General features: G+C 39.9%; 1 protein-coding gene across 1 annotated transcript in view; it reads left to right on the forward strand.

Annotated features, from left to right (window-relative positions):
- Positions 1-1,598: 1,598 nt before the first annotated feature.
- The window catches only part of ASB15 (ankyrin repeat and SOCS box containing 15), a 36,272-nt gene continuing 22,263 nt past the window's right edge, over positions 1,599-15,607 (forward strand). Inside the window, exons 1-4 of the mRNA XM_036425667.2 lie at positions 1,599-1,711; positions 8,632-8,699; positions 13,808-13,916; positions 15,482-15,534. Of these exons, the coding sequence (XP_036281560.1) occupies positions 13,810-13,916; positions 15,482-15,534 (160 nt within the window). The 5' untranslated portion in view covers positions 1,599-1,711; positions 8,632-8,699; positions 13,808-13,809. The remainder of the gene's footprint in view (positions 1,712-8,631; positions 8,700-13,807; positions 13,917-15,481; positions 15,535-15,607) is intronic.

Below are 15,607 nucleotides of genomic sequence, written 5' to 3' on the forward strand. Positions count from 1 at the left end.
GTATAAGAGCAGAAATGTTCCTGAAATGTGCTGAACCACCTTTTAAAATGCTGGGTATACATTTCCCCGAAAATTGCATTATACTCTAATTCTTTATATGAATTTTTAATATTGTAAGCTTTTTAATGTATTGTAAAACAAACAGAGAACTTCACAATGCTGGTTGCTTTTAGAAGAGTTCTTTATTGAAAAGTCCCAAATTAGATTAGTAATTATAAAATAATTATAAACTTCAACCTTGACTTTTTCAAGACACAGTCAGTAGCAGCATAAATACCAAATATTTCTTGAGGTTTGCTCCAACAAATACAATTTCTTCTATCGCAAAGAAGAGTTAGGTCCTCTGATTACGGTTTCCCAAATTTTGAAATAAAACTGCTAAGCTCATGATAATGCCTGTGTTTATTCATTAACACCAAGTAAAAACAATGGGTCAGAGAGATAAGAAGGAAAACAAAAGAATACGGTGCCCCTTTAAGCCTGGAGAGTAAAGAAAGGGACCAAGGGCAGCAAACCTAAAAGACGGCCTGCAAAGTTAGAAACAAGAAGTGGTGATCAACCTAGACACTGGGAGGTGGCTGAGACCCTTAGAAGAATTGTATAAGTGGAGTGGTGGGGACAGAAGCCAGGTGGCCCTGTGAATGCTGACTGTGGCCCGAGTTAATCCAAGCATGACCATGTCAAAACACATCGAAGGCTGATTATTTTCATTAGAAAATCAATGAAGACACTGAATTTATTGGTTTTTTTTAAACAGAGAACAAACAACTCTCCCCAATTTATTTATTTATAAAATATATATTTTATTGATTTTTTTACAGAGAGGAAGAGAGAGGGATAGAGAGTTAGAAACATCGATGAGAGAGAAACATCGATCAGCTGCCTCTAGCACACCCCCTTCTGGGGATGTGCCCGCAACCAAGGTACATGCCCTTGACTGGAATCTAACCTGGGACCTTTTAGTCTGCAGGCCAATGCTCTATCCACTGAGCCAAACCGGTTTTGGCAACTCTCCTCAATTTAAATGCTGATTTGCTGCTTGCTTTGGATCGGCTGCTCTCTTTATATGATAGAATATACATGTTCTATAGTATAATCTGGCCTAAAGATTCCTGATCAGATTAGATGCCACTGACTGTCATACGCCATAGGTACATCACTTTGACAGCTATTAAATACAAGCCAAAGGAAAGACAGTAAATTTGTATGACAATAAGATTGTACTTAGTGAGATTTCACAAGTCTTAAATATAAAGAATGAGAAATAGTGTGTGTTAAAATTGAGGAAGCGTGGATTTGGGTCTGCAGCCTCATAGATGTTGTGTCTCTAGAACAAATGACTTAAAAATATGGTTTAATTCTGTGCACGGGGTCCTGCTTGGCTCCTCCCAAAGGAACCCACATTGCAGCTGGGTTAGGGGATCATTTGTTTTCAGGAGAGCTCTTTGAACCAATCAGGACACCGATAATCTTATTACACCTTTGTGGGTTTGTGTTTCTTTTGATGAAGAGTCTAGAGAAGTCATGGGTAATGACTTCATGTGTGCCAAGAACCACTTATGTTTCGGTTGTACAAGGTCAGATCTTAATTTAACCACCAACTGGGTGCTTAATTTTAGATACACAGAGGAACACATTGGCTCCAAGGCACTTCCTCTGGTTTAGAAAGGCAAGGCCCTGGGTAAGAATGACAAGACCATCATTCCAAAAGGTGAGATTATGAAATATTTAATCTGTACCTCACCAGATAGCTTATTACGTAGTTTAGGATTAAGAATATTTGAAACAGATAGAAATACATGTTACGGTAGTTTCTCATCACTTTCTTTCCAGTTGATCACCATGGGTTTGGAGTCTAGGGCCTTTTTAATTACAGAATAAAGCCAGGGTTGTATTGTTTGTTTATAGAGTATTAACTCAATTACATAGTTGTTAATCACAATAAACAATAGCATCATGAGAAAAACAGATAAAAAATATATATGTTTATACACACTATGGAAGGCTCTTAGCTGACCCTGGTTTCTGAAAAAAAAGTTGAATGATTATTGTCAATAATTAAAATAAATTTCTATCTAGGCCTTTTTTTTTTTAATCACCTATAGTAAAAGATGGATGCTTTTTATTCATATAAAAATTATTTAAATTCTTTTAAATCAGAAGAAAAGGAACTCAATAGAATTAAAAAATTGCTTCTACAAATTAAATCATACAATCTTGAGGTTGGCAAGTCCTTAGAATTTATCTGATGCCATCACTTAAATGAACAGATAACTTCCAAGAAAGCATCTACATCTAAAATAAAATTAGTTCTATGCAATAGCAGTGATATGGAACAGAGGTTCTAACACTGCTTTGTGATAAGGACATTATTGTCATAAAATATAATTTCAGACTTCTGCTGTTTTTATGGGAATACTTCCAATGGAAATTTACCTACTATATTTATATTTTCTACTGTAGTTGTCTGGTAGGTTTCCTGGTTGTTTGCTTAAACCCTTTAAGAAACTTTTTCTGAGGCTTATGAATATTAGGATTACAAAATGAGACCCTCTTTTCATTAATCCCATGAGAGTAGCTGAGTCATATGCTGAAGTGGTTAAATCTGGGCGCTCTAGTATCAAGTGACTGTGTGGTAAATTACCTAACCACTCCCTGCCTCACTTAGTTTTCTCATCTGTGAAATAAGGGGAAAGGGTATTGTAGAAATTAAATAACAGTCTATTTAATGTGTTCAGCATAATGCATGTCACAGGTAAGCACTCAATAGATATTCTAATAATTATCAAATTCAATAACAAATATTTATTGAGCACCTACTGTAAGCTTGACTCTCTGCAAAAACTTTGGAAGGGAGAGGAGGGGAGAGATTAATGTTGTAAGTGGGTAAAAGCTAGAATGCATTATTTAAGGGTAGCAAACTCACAGGCATGATTCCTTGTGTCTAGCACTGTGACTAGAGCATAGCAGACATTGAATGCCTGTTTTTGAGTGAGCAGATAGGATGTTCAGAAAATCTTTAGGAAAAAAGTTATAATCACTGAGAACTGATGGGTCAACTCTTCTCCTTTGTAATTTTTATTTAGTAGAGAAGGGGAATGTAGATAATGTGCATCTGTATTTCCACAAGGTATTTGGAAGTATCTCTTAATGACAGTCTCGTTATTGAAAAGGAAACATTAATACCAGATGTTGATGTCTTTGGGAGGATTTGTACCTGGATAAAAATATTTTCTCAAACAATAGATCAACCTGAAGGCCTCTGCCCTATGCCAATTTCTGTTCAACACTTATCATCATTAATGGAGCAATAGACAAAGAGAAAACATGCACATAGATTTGCAAGTAGAACAATACTTAGAGGGATAGAAAATGCATTAAATCCTAGCAGATTGCATTAAAAGTCAAATCTAAAAAAAGAAAGAAAGAAAATGTAATAGAATTAAATAAATTCTATTCTAGAATTGCACTGCTATAATGTGTGTGTGTGTGGGGGGGGGGGGATATGACTTGTAGAATTTGAATCAAGTGTGTAGCATGATAGTACCCCAATTAATCTGAGCTTGGGCTGCATTAACAGATTCGAGGTGTCTGGGGAAAAGGAGATGGTCACCCCTGCTTAATGTTGCATTTATTTGACTGTAGCTGCCATCAAAGCTCATGGCCCAGAGCCTCTTTAGAAAGTGATGTATATTAAAGAAGTGTGTTTACAGGAAAGCGACCAAGATTGTAGAGGGAGGTGAACCCACATCATAGGAAGGACGCATGTCCAGCCTTGGGAGGAGAAGGCTCAGTGGAGACCTGACGGCCTTCGTGGGAAATATTTTATTTATTTATTTATTTATTTAAATATATTTTATTGATTTTTTTTTTTACAGAGAGGAAGGGAGAAAGATAGAGAGTTAGAAACATCGATGAGAGAGAATCATCAATCAGCTGCCCCTTGCACACCTCCCACTGGGGATGTGCCCACAACCAAGGCACATGCCCTTGACCAGAATCTAACCTGGGACCTTTCAGTCTGCAAGCCGACGCTCTACCACTGAGCCAAACCAGTTTCGGCATGGGAAATATTTAAAGGCTCTCATGTGGCAGAGGAACAACAATTTCTCAGGATGGCTTTGAAAAATACCTGGGCCATAGAACAAGGATTTGAGGAGATGGGTTCAACTTCAGTGTTTTTCCTAATTGTTAAAGCTTGCCAGAGATGAAGGACAGTGTGAGGTACAGTAAGCTTCTTGCCACTTTGGTGTTCAAGCTGAGTCTGGGAAATTACTTGTTGGGTCTGTTGTAAGTGGAGTTTACAAGTGGAGCTACCCAATGGTCTTTAACTCTAAAGTGAAGTGATTTAAGAGAAAAGGAAGGAGAGGGGAGTGATGAATGTGTCAGAGTACGTGTTCAAAGGTGAGGAATAGAGCTAGAACTGCCAAACAAGCTTTAAAATTCTACTTTCCCACTCCAGAGGAGTGCAGTCACAGGATATTATCATGTTTATTAACATGTAATGTTTATTGATTACTTGCAACATGCCAGACACAGCTAATGAGGCAGCTACCCTTGGAGGGCAGGATTTGAATGAAGGTTCAACTACCAAAATCACCCATCTCCAGCAGAAATCAACAGACTGAACATGAATTCAAAATAAATATGAAGAAATGCAAAGCTCATTTTTTTAAAGTGAGTTTCAAGCAGAAAATGATTTGATTTGAGCTCCAGACAGGAACTTCTGGCAGGTCAAACAAAATATATCATGCCCAGGAACAAATATTTTTAGTAAGAGTATATATATATATATATTTTTTCAAATACATATACATGTATACATATATAATAGTTTTTATGAAGATCTAGAGATATTTAATTCATATTGTTATTGTAGCTATTGGATGCAGTCAGAACATTTTTTACTCTACAACGCTTGTTTTATAAACCAAATATAGCTGTTTTATTGTTTGTATTGGCCCCACTTTGCTACAGAGCTGCTACACACTAGTTGGTGGGAAATACTTTTGGGGCCATGCAGACAGACACAATAACTTAGATAATGAAAAGGCTTGGATGACTCAGGTGAATCCGTCTTTCAGATTTCTGCTTTTCCTCAATCCAAGACTCTCCCTCCACCAGGTTTCATCTCTGACTACAAATTTGATCAATTTCCACTCTCCCCTATGTCACAAGGCTCCTGGGTGGCTGTAAGTGACCTGTCCACCACCCCTAAGGCTCAGCCTGTGAGCCAGATGCCAGGCCAGCTTCTGGAAGGCTCTGGAAGCTTTGGTTCCATAAAGTCAATCAAAGTGGCTGGTCATGTCTGATTAAATGAGCATCATTCTCACACACCAAGTTTTCTCCCTGGCATTGATAAATCTTCAAGGATATGAATCTTAATAACTATATAGTTTTCCATTGTTTTGGTATACAATAATGTCTTCTACAAATTCCCTCTTGTTGGACATTTTATATTGTTTCTTTTTTTCATTTTTTATTGAGGTATTATTTATGTACATATATTACCATAGCCCCCTATATTGCTTCTTTTCTTTTTAAAAAAATATATTTTATTGATTTTTTACAGAGAGGAAGGGAGAGAGATGAAAACTAGAAACATTGATGAGAGAGAAATATTGATCAGCTGCCTCCTGCACACCCCCCACTGGGGATGTGCCCACAACCAAGGTACATGTCCTTGCCTGGAATCAAACCAGGGATCTTTCAGTCCGCAGGCCAATGCTCTATCCACTGAGCCAAACTGGTTTTGGCTATTGTTTCTTTTATAAAAAATATATTTTTATTTATTTTAGAGAGGAAGGGAGAGGGAGAGAAAAGTAGAAACATCAGTGATGAGAGAGAATCATTGATCTACTGTCTCCTGCATGCCCCCTACTGGGGATCAAACCCACAACCTTGGCATGTGCCCTCGACTGGAATCCAACTCAGGACCCTTCAGTCCACAGGTTGGCTCTAGCCACTGAGCCAAACCAGCTAGGGATTATATTGTTTCTAATGTGTTGTCAGTTTACTGGTAAATGTAGCTCAGATGAACATTTTCACATACAAATCTTTTTTCATAACTCTGATTATTTCATAAGATTCCTAGATTAAAAATGAAAGACAAAGGATAGAGCTTTTTAAGAATCATATTATCATACTAGAAGTGATTGGGCACATTTATTCATTTTTTGTCTATTCTTTTCTAGTCTACATTTCCATTCCCTAAGAAATCACATCCTTCTGAATCTAAAGCCCCTTTCTGTTCTACATATGTGTCATTTCCAAAAGCTAGCATGCATCTTCCTAAATCTCTGTCATGGGTGAAAATGACTTGGAAATCAATAGTGGAGACTAAAAATGTCTAATTTTGTAATATGAAACTGCATAGAAGTTAAACTAGTATGACAGTTTGTATCACTAGTGTATTTACTTAGAAATTAAGCCTCAGTTAATGCAGTCCCAAAATTAGACGTGAACTTGGCAAAAACATATGTATGACAGAGAAAGAAAACACAAGGTTAACCTATTCTTTTGCTGATTTTCACATCTTATCTGATAAAAGAGTAATATGCAAATTGACCACACCTCTGCTACACCCACAAGCCATGCCCACCAGCCAATCAGAGCGAGCATGCAAATTAACCCCAACCAAGATGGCTGTGGCCACAGAGAATAGGAAGGAGGCTTGGGTTTCCCAGGCAATGGAAGAAGCCAAGCTTTCCACCTGCCCTAGGCACCCTAAGCCTCCACTCAAGGCTACAAAGTTTCAATTATAGAAGGTAAACAAATCTAAACAGTAATGGCTGCCAGCCATGGAGTGAGCAGAAGGCTTGGCTCTGCTCCAGGCTACAAAGTTTCAGTTGGAGAAGGTAAATAAATTTCAGATACCAGGGCCTTCACTTGGGTCACTAGGGGTCGTGGCTGGCCTGCAAACACCATAGGCTCCTCACCCAAGCCACCCCACACCCTAAGGGAACCCCCACCATGATCAGGGACTCCTTCAGGGCAAACCAGCTGGCTCCCACCCGTGCACCAGGCCTCTATCCTATCTAATAAAAGAGTAATATGCAGATTGACCATCACTCCAACACACAAGATGGCTGCCCCCCTGTGGTCAAAGATCCTGCCCCCATGTGGATACAAGATGGCCACCACAAGATGGCCAGCAGGGGAGGATTGTTGGGAGGAACCAAGTCTGCAAAGGAGAGCAGTTGGGGGTGATCAAGCCTGCAGGGGAGAGCAGTTAGGGGTGACCAGGCCGGCAGAGGAAGGAAGTTGGGAGCCAATAGGCTGGCAGGGGAGCAGTTAGACATCAATCAGGCTAGCATGGGGGTGAGCAGGCTTGCAGGCAGAAGTGGTTAGGAGCAATAAGGAAGGCAAGCAGGCACGCAGTTGGGAGCCAGCAGTCCTGGATTGTGAGAGGGATCCCAGATTGGAGAGGGTGCAGGGTGGGCTGAGGGACACTATCACTCCCTCCCCCCATGCACAAATTTTGTGCACTGGGCCTCTAGTAGGTATATATTTGATCACCCAGTTTTTCATTCATTCTGAAAATATTTCGTGAATTCCTATCACATGCCAGATCTTACTTGGTGTCTGGAGACCAATATACCCATTTTGCCTTCTTATACCTTTTCTAAAATGTTCAGTTCTCTCTCTTTGAGGCAACATAAAAGTAGCATTTGTTTCCTAGGGCAGGGGGGTAGGGAGAGAGAGACAGAGAGAGACAGAGAAAGAGGGGGGGGGGAGAGAGTTTTAGCAGAGCAAGTAGTGCTGTTCAAGATGCTGTTTGAACTGGTCTAATTCTCTCTGTTATCCACAGGATTTCTCTCTGATAGAAAAGGCAAATACCATCAGTCTGTTCTCTGCGTCTATGAGTCTGTTTCAATTTTGCTTGCTGGTTTATTTTGTTCTTTAGGCTGATGGGCTGCCAGAGGGGAGGGGAGTTGGGGGACTGGGTGAAAAAGGGGAAGAGATTAAGAAGTACAAATTGGGAGTTACAAATCAGTCACAGCAATGTAAAGTACAGCATAGGGAATACAATCAGTAATATTTATTGCAATCTCTATGTATGGGGCCAGGCAGGTAATTGAAATATCAGGGGCCTGGGGAGGTGGGGGGCACTTTGTAACATATGGAATTGTCTAACCATTATGCTGCACACCTGAAAATAACAAAAAAATAATATTGAATGTAAACTGTAACTGAAAAATTTCACCTGGAGGAGAAAAAGAAAAGAAAAGGCAAATACCACGAAGAGGGAATTGCTGTACCCCATGGCTTGTAAGTAAAAGTCGTTTGTGCCTGTGGGGTGGGTCCTGGTTCTGACAGTGTCGCCTCTCTTTGGCATCTCTTGGGGACTAGTTAGCTCTGATGCCGAAAGAAGCCCTTTATTTGACTTGCCCCCATGTGGATACAAGATGGCCACAGAGAATTTGCTGAAAAAACAAGGTGTGTAGCCACCAAGTAAAAACCAAAGTTATTACAACATTTTATTTGTATGGACTTCAATATATCTTTAACATTATACAGATGGATGGTCAAAATGCAGACAAGGAGAATGCCCATTGTTTGTATATAGCTCTATTGTCTAACAAAACCTAAAAAGGGAAATGCCTGTAATTGTTGCTGCTCCTCTCGCAGGACAGATCCTGATGAAACCCTCAGCACCTCCAGCAGAACTCCTCACTCACAGGCCAGAGAGGATTCAGGTAAAGGACAATTCCTCAGGGTATCAGGGTCTCCCCTTCCACACAGCAGGGCCTGCACCCCCTGCAGAATGGCAGGGTTCAGCCAGGGGCTGGCCTTTGTAGAAAACTGTGAGCAGAGCCAAATGTTACTGTTTTGCTCTTTTCTTCTCCTCTCTTATCACCTCCCACTGGCCTCAGTCTTAGACCCTCTGCCATCATCCCCTCCCATTTAACTATTGCAACGGATTCTAATTCTGCCCTGGGCTGTTGGCATTTTAAAAGGGACCATAAGCTCTCCCAGAGAGGACCTCTGACTGATGTAACAGAATAGCACTGATGTGGTTGGTGTTGGGGGCAGTGTTACATTATGGACACAAAGCTCTTCCCTGCAACTTGGAAGTAATGGTGTCCACTCCAGGAACTCTTTAAAATTTTTCTTTTTCTTTATTAATTTCAGAGAGGAAGGGAGAGGGAGAGAGGGAGAGATGGATAGAAACATAACTGATGAGAGAGGATCATTGATCGGCTGCTTCCTGCACACTCCCTCCTGGGGATCGAACTCCAACCCAGGCGTGCGCCCTTGACTGGAATTGAACCTGGGACCCTTCAGTGCATCTGCAGACTGACACTCTATCCACTGAGTCAAACTGGCAAGGCCCACTCCAGGAACTCTTAAGGCCAGTCCTGTTTAGGATTCACAGAAATGATTTCGTTTTTGTTTTGCCCAAGACAGAGTGTGAGGGAGAATGGGCGAAACAGATTGGGATGCCCTTGGAAATAAACAATCTATAGGGAGCAAAGACATATTTGCCCTGCTCGAGGGCAAAGGAGGACCTTGGTCAGCTTCCCAGGTTTCCAGGGAAGCTCTGAGGGGCCTCACAAACTTATCAACAGTTTGCTATTATCACAGATTAGAGGTGGTTTAGAGTCCAGGGCAGAGAGGTTGCCTCCTGCATCATACCTTGCAACATCATCCAACCTCCTGACCACTTGGGTCAGGCACCAACTGGCATGCTGATCCTGTTTCTCAGACTGTAACGTGTAGACTCCAAAACAGAGGTACAGAATGAAGGCAAATCTGGGACACCTCGGGCCGCCCTAAGCGCAAAGCCTTATCACGTGGACCCAAAGAGAAAGGTTTGTGTGTCCTGGAAGCTATTTTTTATTTTTGGAAGGTCATTGTCATCGAGACCGGCTGTTAAGAGCAAGATCAGAGTGTTTTCTTTTTAAGGGCATGGTGCTGGAAACGACATGATCACTCAATGATTTGTGGCGATCGTTATAAATCACCATTTTTATTATTATCCAAGAGCATCTAAAACTTACATGACCACCCACTCTCTTTCCCACCATCTAAATCTAGGATTTTACTCAGCCCACCTGTAAAGTAATAATTGTTGACATCTGAATAGCACATTTAGCGTCTGAGAATCCTTAATTTAATGGCTCTTTACCTGGCATACATGAGACCTCAGAAAACACGTGTGTGGAGAGACTGCATTGCTTTCGTGAAAGCAAGGCTGACCAGTGCTTTAAACGAAATGGCTAACTGTCCAATCGGATTGTCCCAATTATGTTGTAAACCAGCTACTTATGGAGAATAAATAGTGGGTTTCTTCAGAACAGGATTGGCAAACTATTCATTTAGAAAGGGTCAATGAATGTTGCAGTCTGAGCAGTGGGGCACCTGTAAATAGGTCTTCAAGGATGCCAAACGAGTATTTGGCCTTTCCTCAGGTACCTGGCAGGTATTTTACTTAAAGATTGTTTCCAGCCTGGCAGGCGTGGCTCAGTGGTGGAGCATTGACCTAGGAACCAGGAGGTCACCGTTCCATTTCCAGTCAGGGCACATGCCCAGATTGCGGGCTCTATCCCCAGTATGGGGCCTGCAGGAGGCAGTGATCAATGATTCTCTTTCATCTTGATGTTTCTAGCTCTCTTTCCTTCTCTGTTCTTGTCTGAAATCAATTAAAATATTAATTTAAAAAATTGTTTTAGCCTTCATTTCGGATTGTGTTCAGTCATTTTAATTTTGAGGTACAGATAAATAACTCTCTTCCTGTGTCTTTTAAAAAAAATTATCTTTATTGTTGAAACTATTACAGATGTCCCTTTTAGTTTTTTTTCCCCATTGATACCCTCCACCCTGCACCCACCCTCCCAGGCCTTCACCACACTATTGACTCTGTCCATGGACTATGCATACATGCATGTAAATTCCCTGCTTAATCTCTCCCCACCGACCCCAACCCTCACCTTCCCTCTGAAATTCATCCATCTGTTCCATGCTTCTATGTCTCTGGATCTATTTTGTTAATTAGTTTATTTTGTTCCTTAGATTCCGCATGTGAGTGAGGTCCTGTGATAGTTATCTTGCCCTGACTGGCTTACTTTGCTCAGCATAAAAACTCTCCAGGTCCATTCATGCTGTTGCATATAACGAGCTCCTTCCTTTTTACCTCCTTGTAGTATTCCGTTATCATTGTGTCTTAATGTCTCTAGACCCATTCCAATGATGCGCCCTTGTCTCTCTGACACATTAGGGCACCTGCACACAGACCGTCCCTTCCTCCGAAGCTTTCAGGAAAAGGATGGAGACAGCTCGTGTTTGGTGGGGGTTGTTTTATGTAGTAGTGGTTTCCTCATCGTTTCTACCCTGCTGTTATTAGGGACACAAAGCAGTGGAAAGTCTTAGATAGCTTCCTTCTGGTGGTAATTGAAAGGACATTTAAAAAAACACACAAAACTTTCCACACATCAGCTCAGTTCTCTAAGGAGTCTGTAGTATCTCATGTCCTGCAAGCCCAAATTTCCAACAGGTTTAGAGTTAAGCCAGTGATTTAAATAGGTGAAAGGCCCTGTATCTCATTACTAATCCCAGAGCCATGCAATCCCCTATCACCACCGCGATGTTAGTGAGAAAGGCAACAGGCAATGCCACAGGCTGAACTTTATCGTCTCATTGTGCTGTCTGAAGGGCTCAGTGCTTACCACTGCTCGTGAGTCACCACATTTTCTCCGGTGACCACTGCGCATAGCCATTCGCTATGGTTGACTAGGAGTGGAGTAGAGAGAGAAGACATGAAGGAAAAAGAAAGTTTGTTTTTACTCATAAAACTAATTGTCCAAGTGAGAATACAAAACACAGATATGTGAGGAACTTGCAAAGCAAATACAAAATGAGTGCAAATCCAGATGTTGGGAAAATATTATATAAGAGGAGATACACACAGATAAAGAAGGCCGGAGAGGAATTAGAAAATTTCAACAAGGGCTTCCATACGAAGAACGTCTCCAGCCAGGCTTGAGGCAATGAAGGCCACGGGCCTGGAACAGCTGGGTGGCTTGTGAGTGCATAGGAATAAGGTATGAAAGCACGAAAATGCAAAAAATGAAGCCAAGTGCAGAGTGGGCAAATTTGTTTAGTTGGAAGAAAGATTCCATGCCTGAGGAAAATAGTTAATTCTAAGAATAAATCAGAGCTTAAATTATGTTAGTGTTCAGTTATTAATGCATTCACTCATTCATTCATTCATTCATTCATTTATTAATAATATGGATTTAGAGACCATAAGTCATGAGCTGGTGCTTCTCTACGCACTGGCAATACAGACTAATTATCTCCTCTTATTGGATTGCATTCTAGGGGGAACAGAAAGACAATGATTAAGTAAATAATAACAAATAAAATAAAAATATCACTTGAATCTATTTGTTGAATAGAATCCCTAGGGCACATGTTAGCCTTTTGAGTAGACTGAGATATCATGGTGTGAGAAAATATGTTCAGTGGAGTGCACACTATCACTATTCTCTCCTCTCTGTTTCCAGCTGATAGTAAAGCCACTGTATACAGAACAACGAACAATAAAATCATCAAGATGCAATTTACTTGTGTGCAGTCTGCGCACAGGTCAGGCAGGGTCCTTAGCTGTCAGCATGAACAGAACTTTTCTTAATGTTTGAGCTTATCTAACTTTGAGCCATGAGAAGAGATAAACAATTCTTGTGTTTGGAAATTGCCCACAGAATACTATTTTGAGTTGTTTTTGTTTTGTTTTGTTTTGTTTTCACCTTGAAAACACATATTACATGTAAATACATTTTGTCTTGAAAAGTATCACTAGTCAAAAATAATTTCATATTGATCGATCAGCCTAGCTGTAGTACTATTTGGATTTCTACACTTACTACATTTCTAAGATAAAACAATAGATCCGATAGCAATGAGAGACACTCACTCTTCTAATTTGATATTTGGAAGAAATAAGGCAATGATAAATAAGCTATATTTTTATATTTATCTTCAGAGGAGAGGGACTAGTCAAGAGCAGTGGCTTCTAATGGATAACTATGCAGGTGAAGGGATTTCTAATCAACAGAGGGCTGCCCTCTGGTCTGGGAATGGAGTTATCTCAATGCTTCAAAATTTCTGAAGGTAAGACGAGGGCACTGCATTTGTGATGTTCTGTTTTTTCTACTTTAATCAACAAATAGTCATTGAGAATCTTTCCTGTGCCCAGCATATTTTAGAACAGTAGGGGAAGCAGACATGAGTGAGAGAGAACCCTTCACCTCAAAAAGCATAGAGTCCATTAGAAGTTGAACACAAATACAAAAACAATTGCAACTCAAAGCAGCCAACTCAAACCACTGCTGGTGTGAGCAAAGGAATTAATCAACAATTAAGCAAGGACAGCAGACACAAAACAACGAGTAAAGAATGGGAAAGTTCACTGTTGTCTATTCCTGCCATTTTCTTACTTCTGGATTAGAGTTTTAAACTTCTAATGTGCTGTGTCTTGAGGAAATGGATAGGCCAACATTCTTATAAGTCAGAAATGTGGAAAAAATGAATTCTTATAACCTCAACTATAGTCATTACTGAAAAGAAAATCAAAATTAGAAAACACAGATACCCAAAAGACAGGTAATTAAAGGTTCAAAAATTAGGATGGGGCTTCATATACAATTTGGATTAAAATGTTAACAAATGCATTTGTATTTGTTAAATGGAGAAAGGTAAACACATTTTAGTTTTTCACTTTGCATCTTTCAAATTAACTTTATATGAGTGTTCTGTTCATTTGCTGATAATAAGAAATTGCTCTTCTCAAAATTATATTTAGTCATGGATAGTAATGATGACCCTGATGAAGACAATCTTACAAGTTATGATATTCAGCTCAGTATTCAAGAATCCATTGAAGCCAGCAAGACTGAATTTTATCCTGAAAGGTAACAATCGACTTGACTGTCCTCAACAAAATTCCTTTATGACAATCATTTGGTTGTAAGATGAAAAAAAAAAAATCCTGTTTCCTGACTCTTTCCAGGAAAATGCCTCCCTTCTTTTCTGGCAGAGAATCGAGCAGCTTTACAAGGGCCACTGTGATAGATTCAGCAGCTGACCCTCCACAAATCCCTACTCAGGCAGAAGATGGAAATTCTAGTTGAATTCAGTTGTGCATGATTGCCTATTTTCTAAATTAATGGCATGAAAAGGACAATAAACTTAAATAAATTTACAAGTACAGTTTATATAAGTAATGTAGATAGGTATACAGAGATCTGTTCTGTATATTCTAGACCCCATTCTGCTACAGACTCAGGCAACCTTTACGAGTATAAGTAATGTATTCTAAATTTGCATCTTTAAAATATGAAGAGTAATGCTAGCCCATCTAGCCCATATATTCAATGAATGGGCTTCTATAATACCTGGAGAAGTAATATACAAACCAAAGCCTATTTCATTATCTACTCTTCAAATGACAGAAGTTAACAAATTACACACAAAATTGGTGTTTTATGTTAGCAGGGGTTATAGGGTCTAAAACTGCAAATATAGATTTCTGTCTTGAACAACACACATTATCCTTCTGACTAAACTGAACTTCAGTTTACCTTTACATTCTATTATAATATTCTGAAGCTTACGAGTGCTTTGGGATAGATTTGGTGCTATAAATTATTGTTCCTCAGCTTTTTTTTTTTTTTTAAATGGACGTATTACATTTAAATTTCTGGCCTCTTTAGTTTTTCTCCATATCTTCAACAGGTTTTAGAACTTTAGAGTTCTGAGGAAAACATTCACAGCCCTGGGATGGCAGCACAGGTTTCTGCCTGATAGTGTTAAATCAATTTGTTATGAAAGGCTTTGTTTCCTTTGAATAAATTCACCCCAGAGACTTCCAGGAGGCTTGAAGTGATGACCTCCTGGGCTGGTAACTGGACGTTCGCTCTGTGCATGCTCAGCCTGTTTTCATTTGTGGATGAGTTGATTAAGATTAATATTCGGGGTGGATCATAAGCCCCCAAATGAGCCATCATTAATTAGCAATTTTACATTTAAAGCATCAAACATGTATCGAGCATAGGATTTTTTCAATGGAAAGAAGTGTTAGGGACATTTCTGTTTACTCCCAGCGCTTTACAGGTGAAGAACCAGCACTCAGAAAGGCTCACGGCCTTTCCAGAGTCACAAATCACAAAACCCGAGCCCGGTTCCTATGGCTCCACCTCAGGTTGTTTACTCCTTCATGCTCGGCCCTCATTTGCGAGAGGGTGTTATGAGCTTATATTTTGTCATCTCCACTAATGTTCCTGCGTGTAGTGTATCATAAATATACTCTATATCTGACTCTGAGTCATTGCATTTTTAAGTGGATTAAATCATTTGTGTGCATTTCCTTGAACTATTGATTATTAAAATTATCTTCAAAACTCAATATAGATTAAAATGTTGGTCCCTCAGGGTATTTCACTTTTATAATGATGGCTTCTGTTTCTTTCTCTGGGAGATTTGTGCCACTAAGTGATCAAAACAGAAAACTTGTGGAGGCCATAAAGCACGGTAAGTGAGCGCATTGCCTAAACAGGGAGGAGTCGGAGATTCCATCTCGCTGGGACAGATTTACCAGCCCCTG

The sequence above is a fragment of the Pipistrellus kuhlii genome, unplaced genomic scaffold (genome assembly GCF_014108245.1).
Source record: "Pipistrellus kuhlii isolate mPipKuh1 unplaced genomic scaffold, mPipKuh1.p scaffold_m20_p_10, whole genome shotgun sequence".
Lineage (NCBI taxonomy): Eukaryota > Metazoa > Chordata > Mammalia > Chiroptera > Vespertilionidae > Pipistrellus > Pipistrellus kuhlii.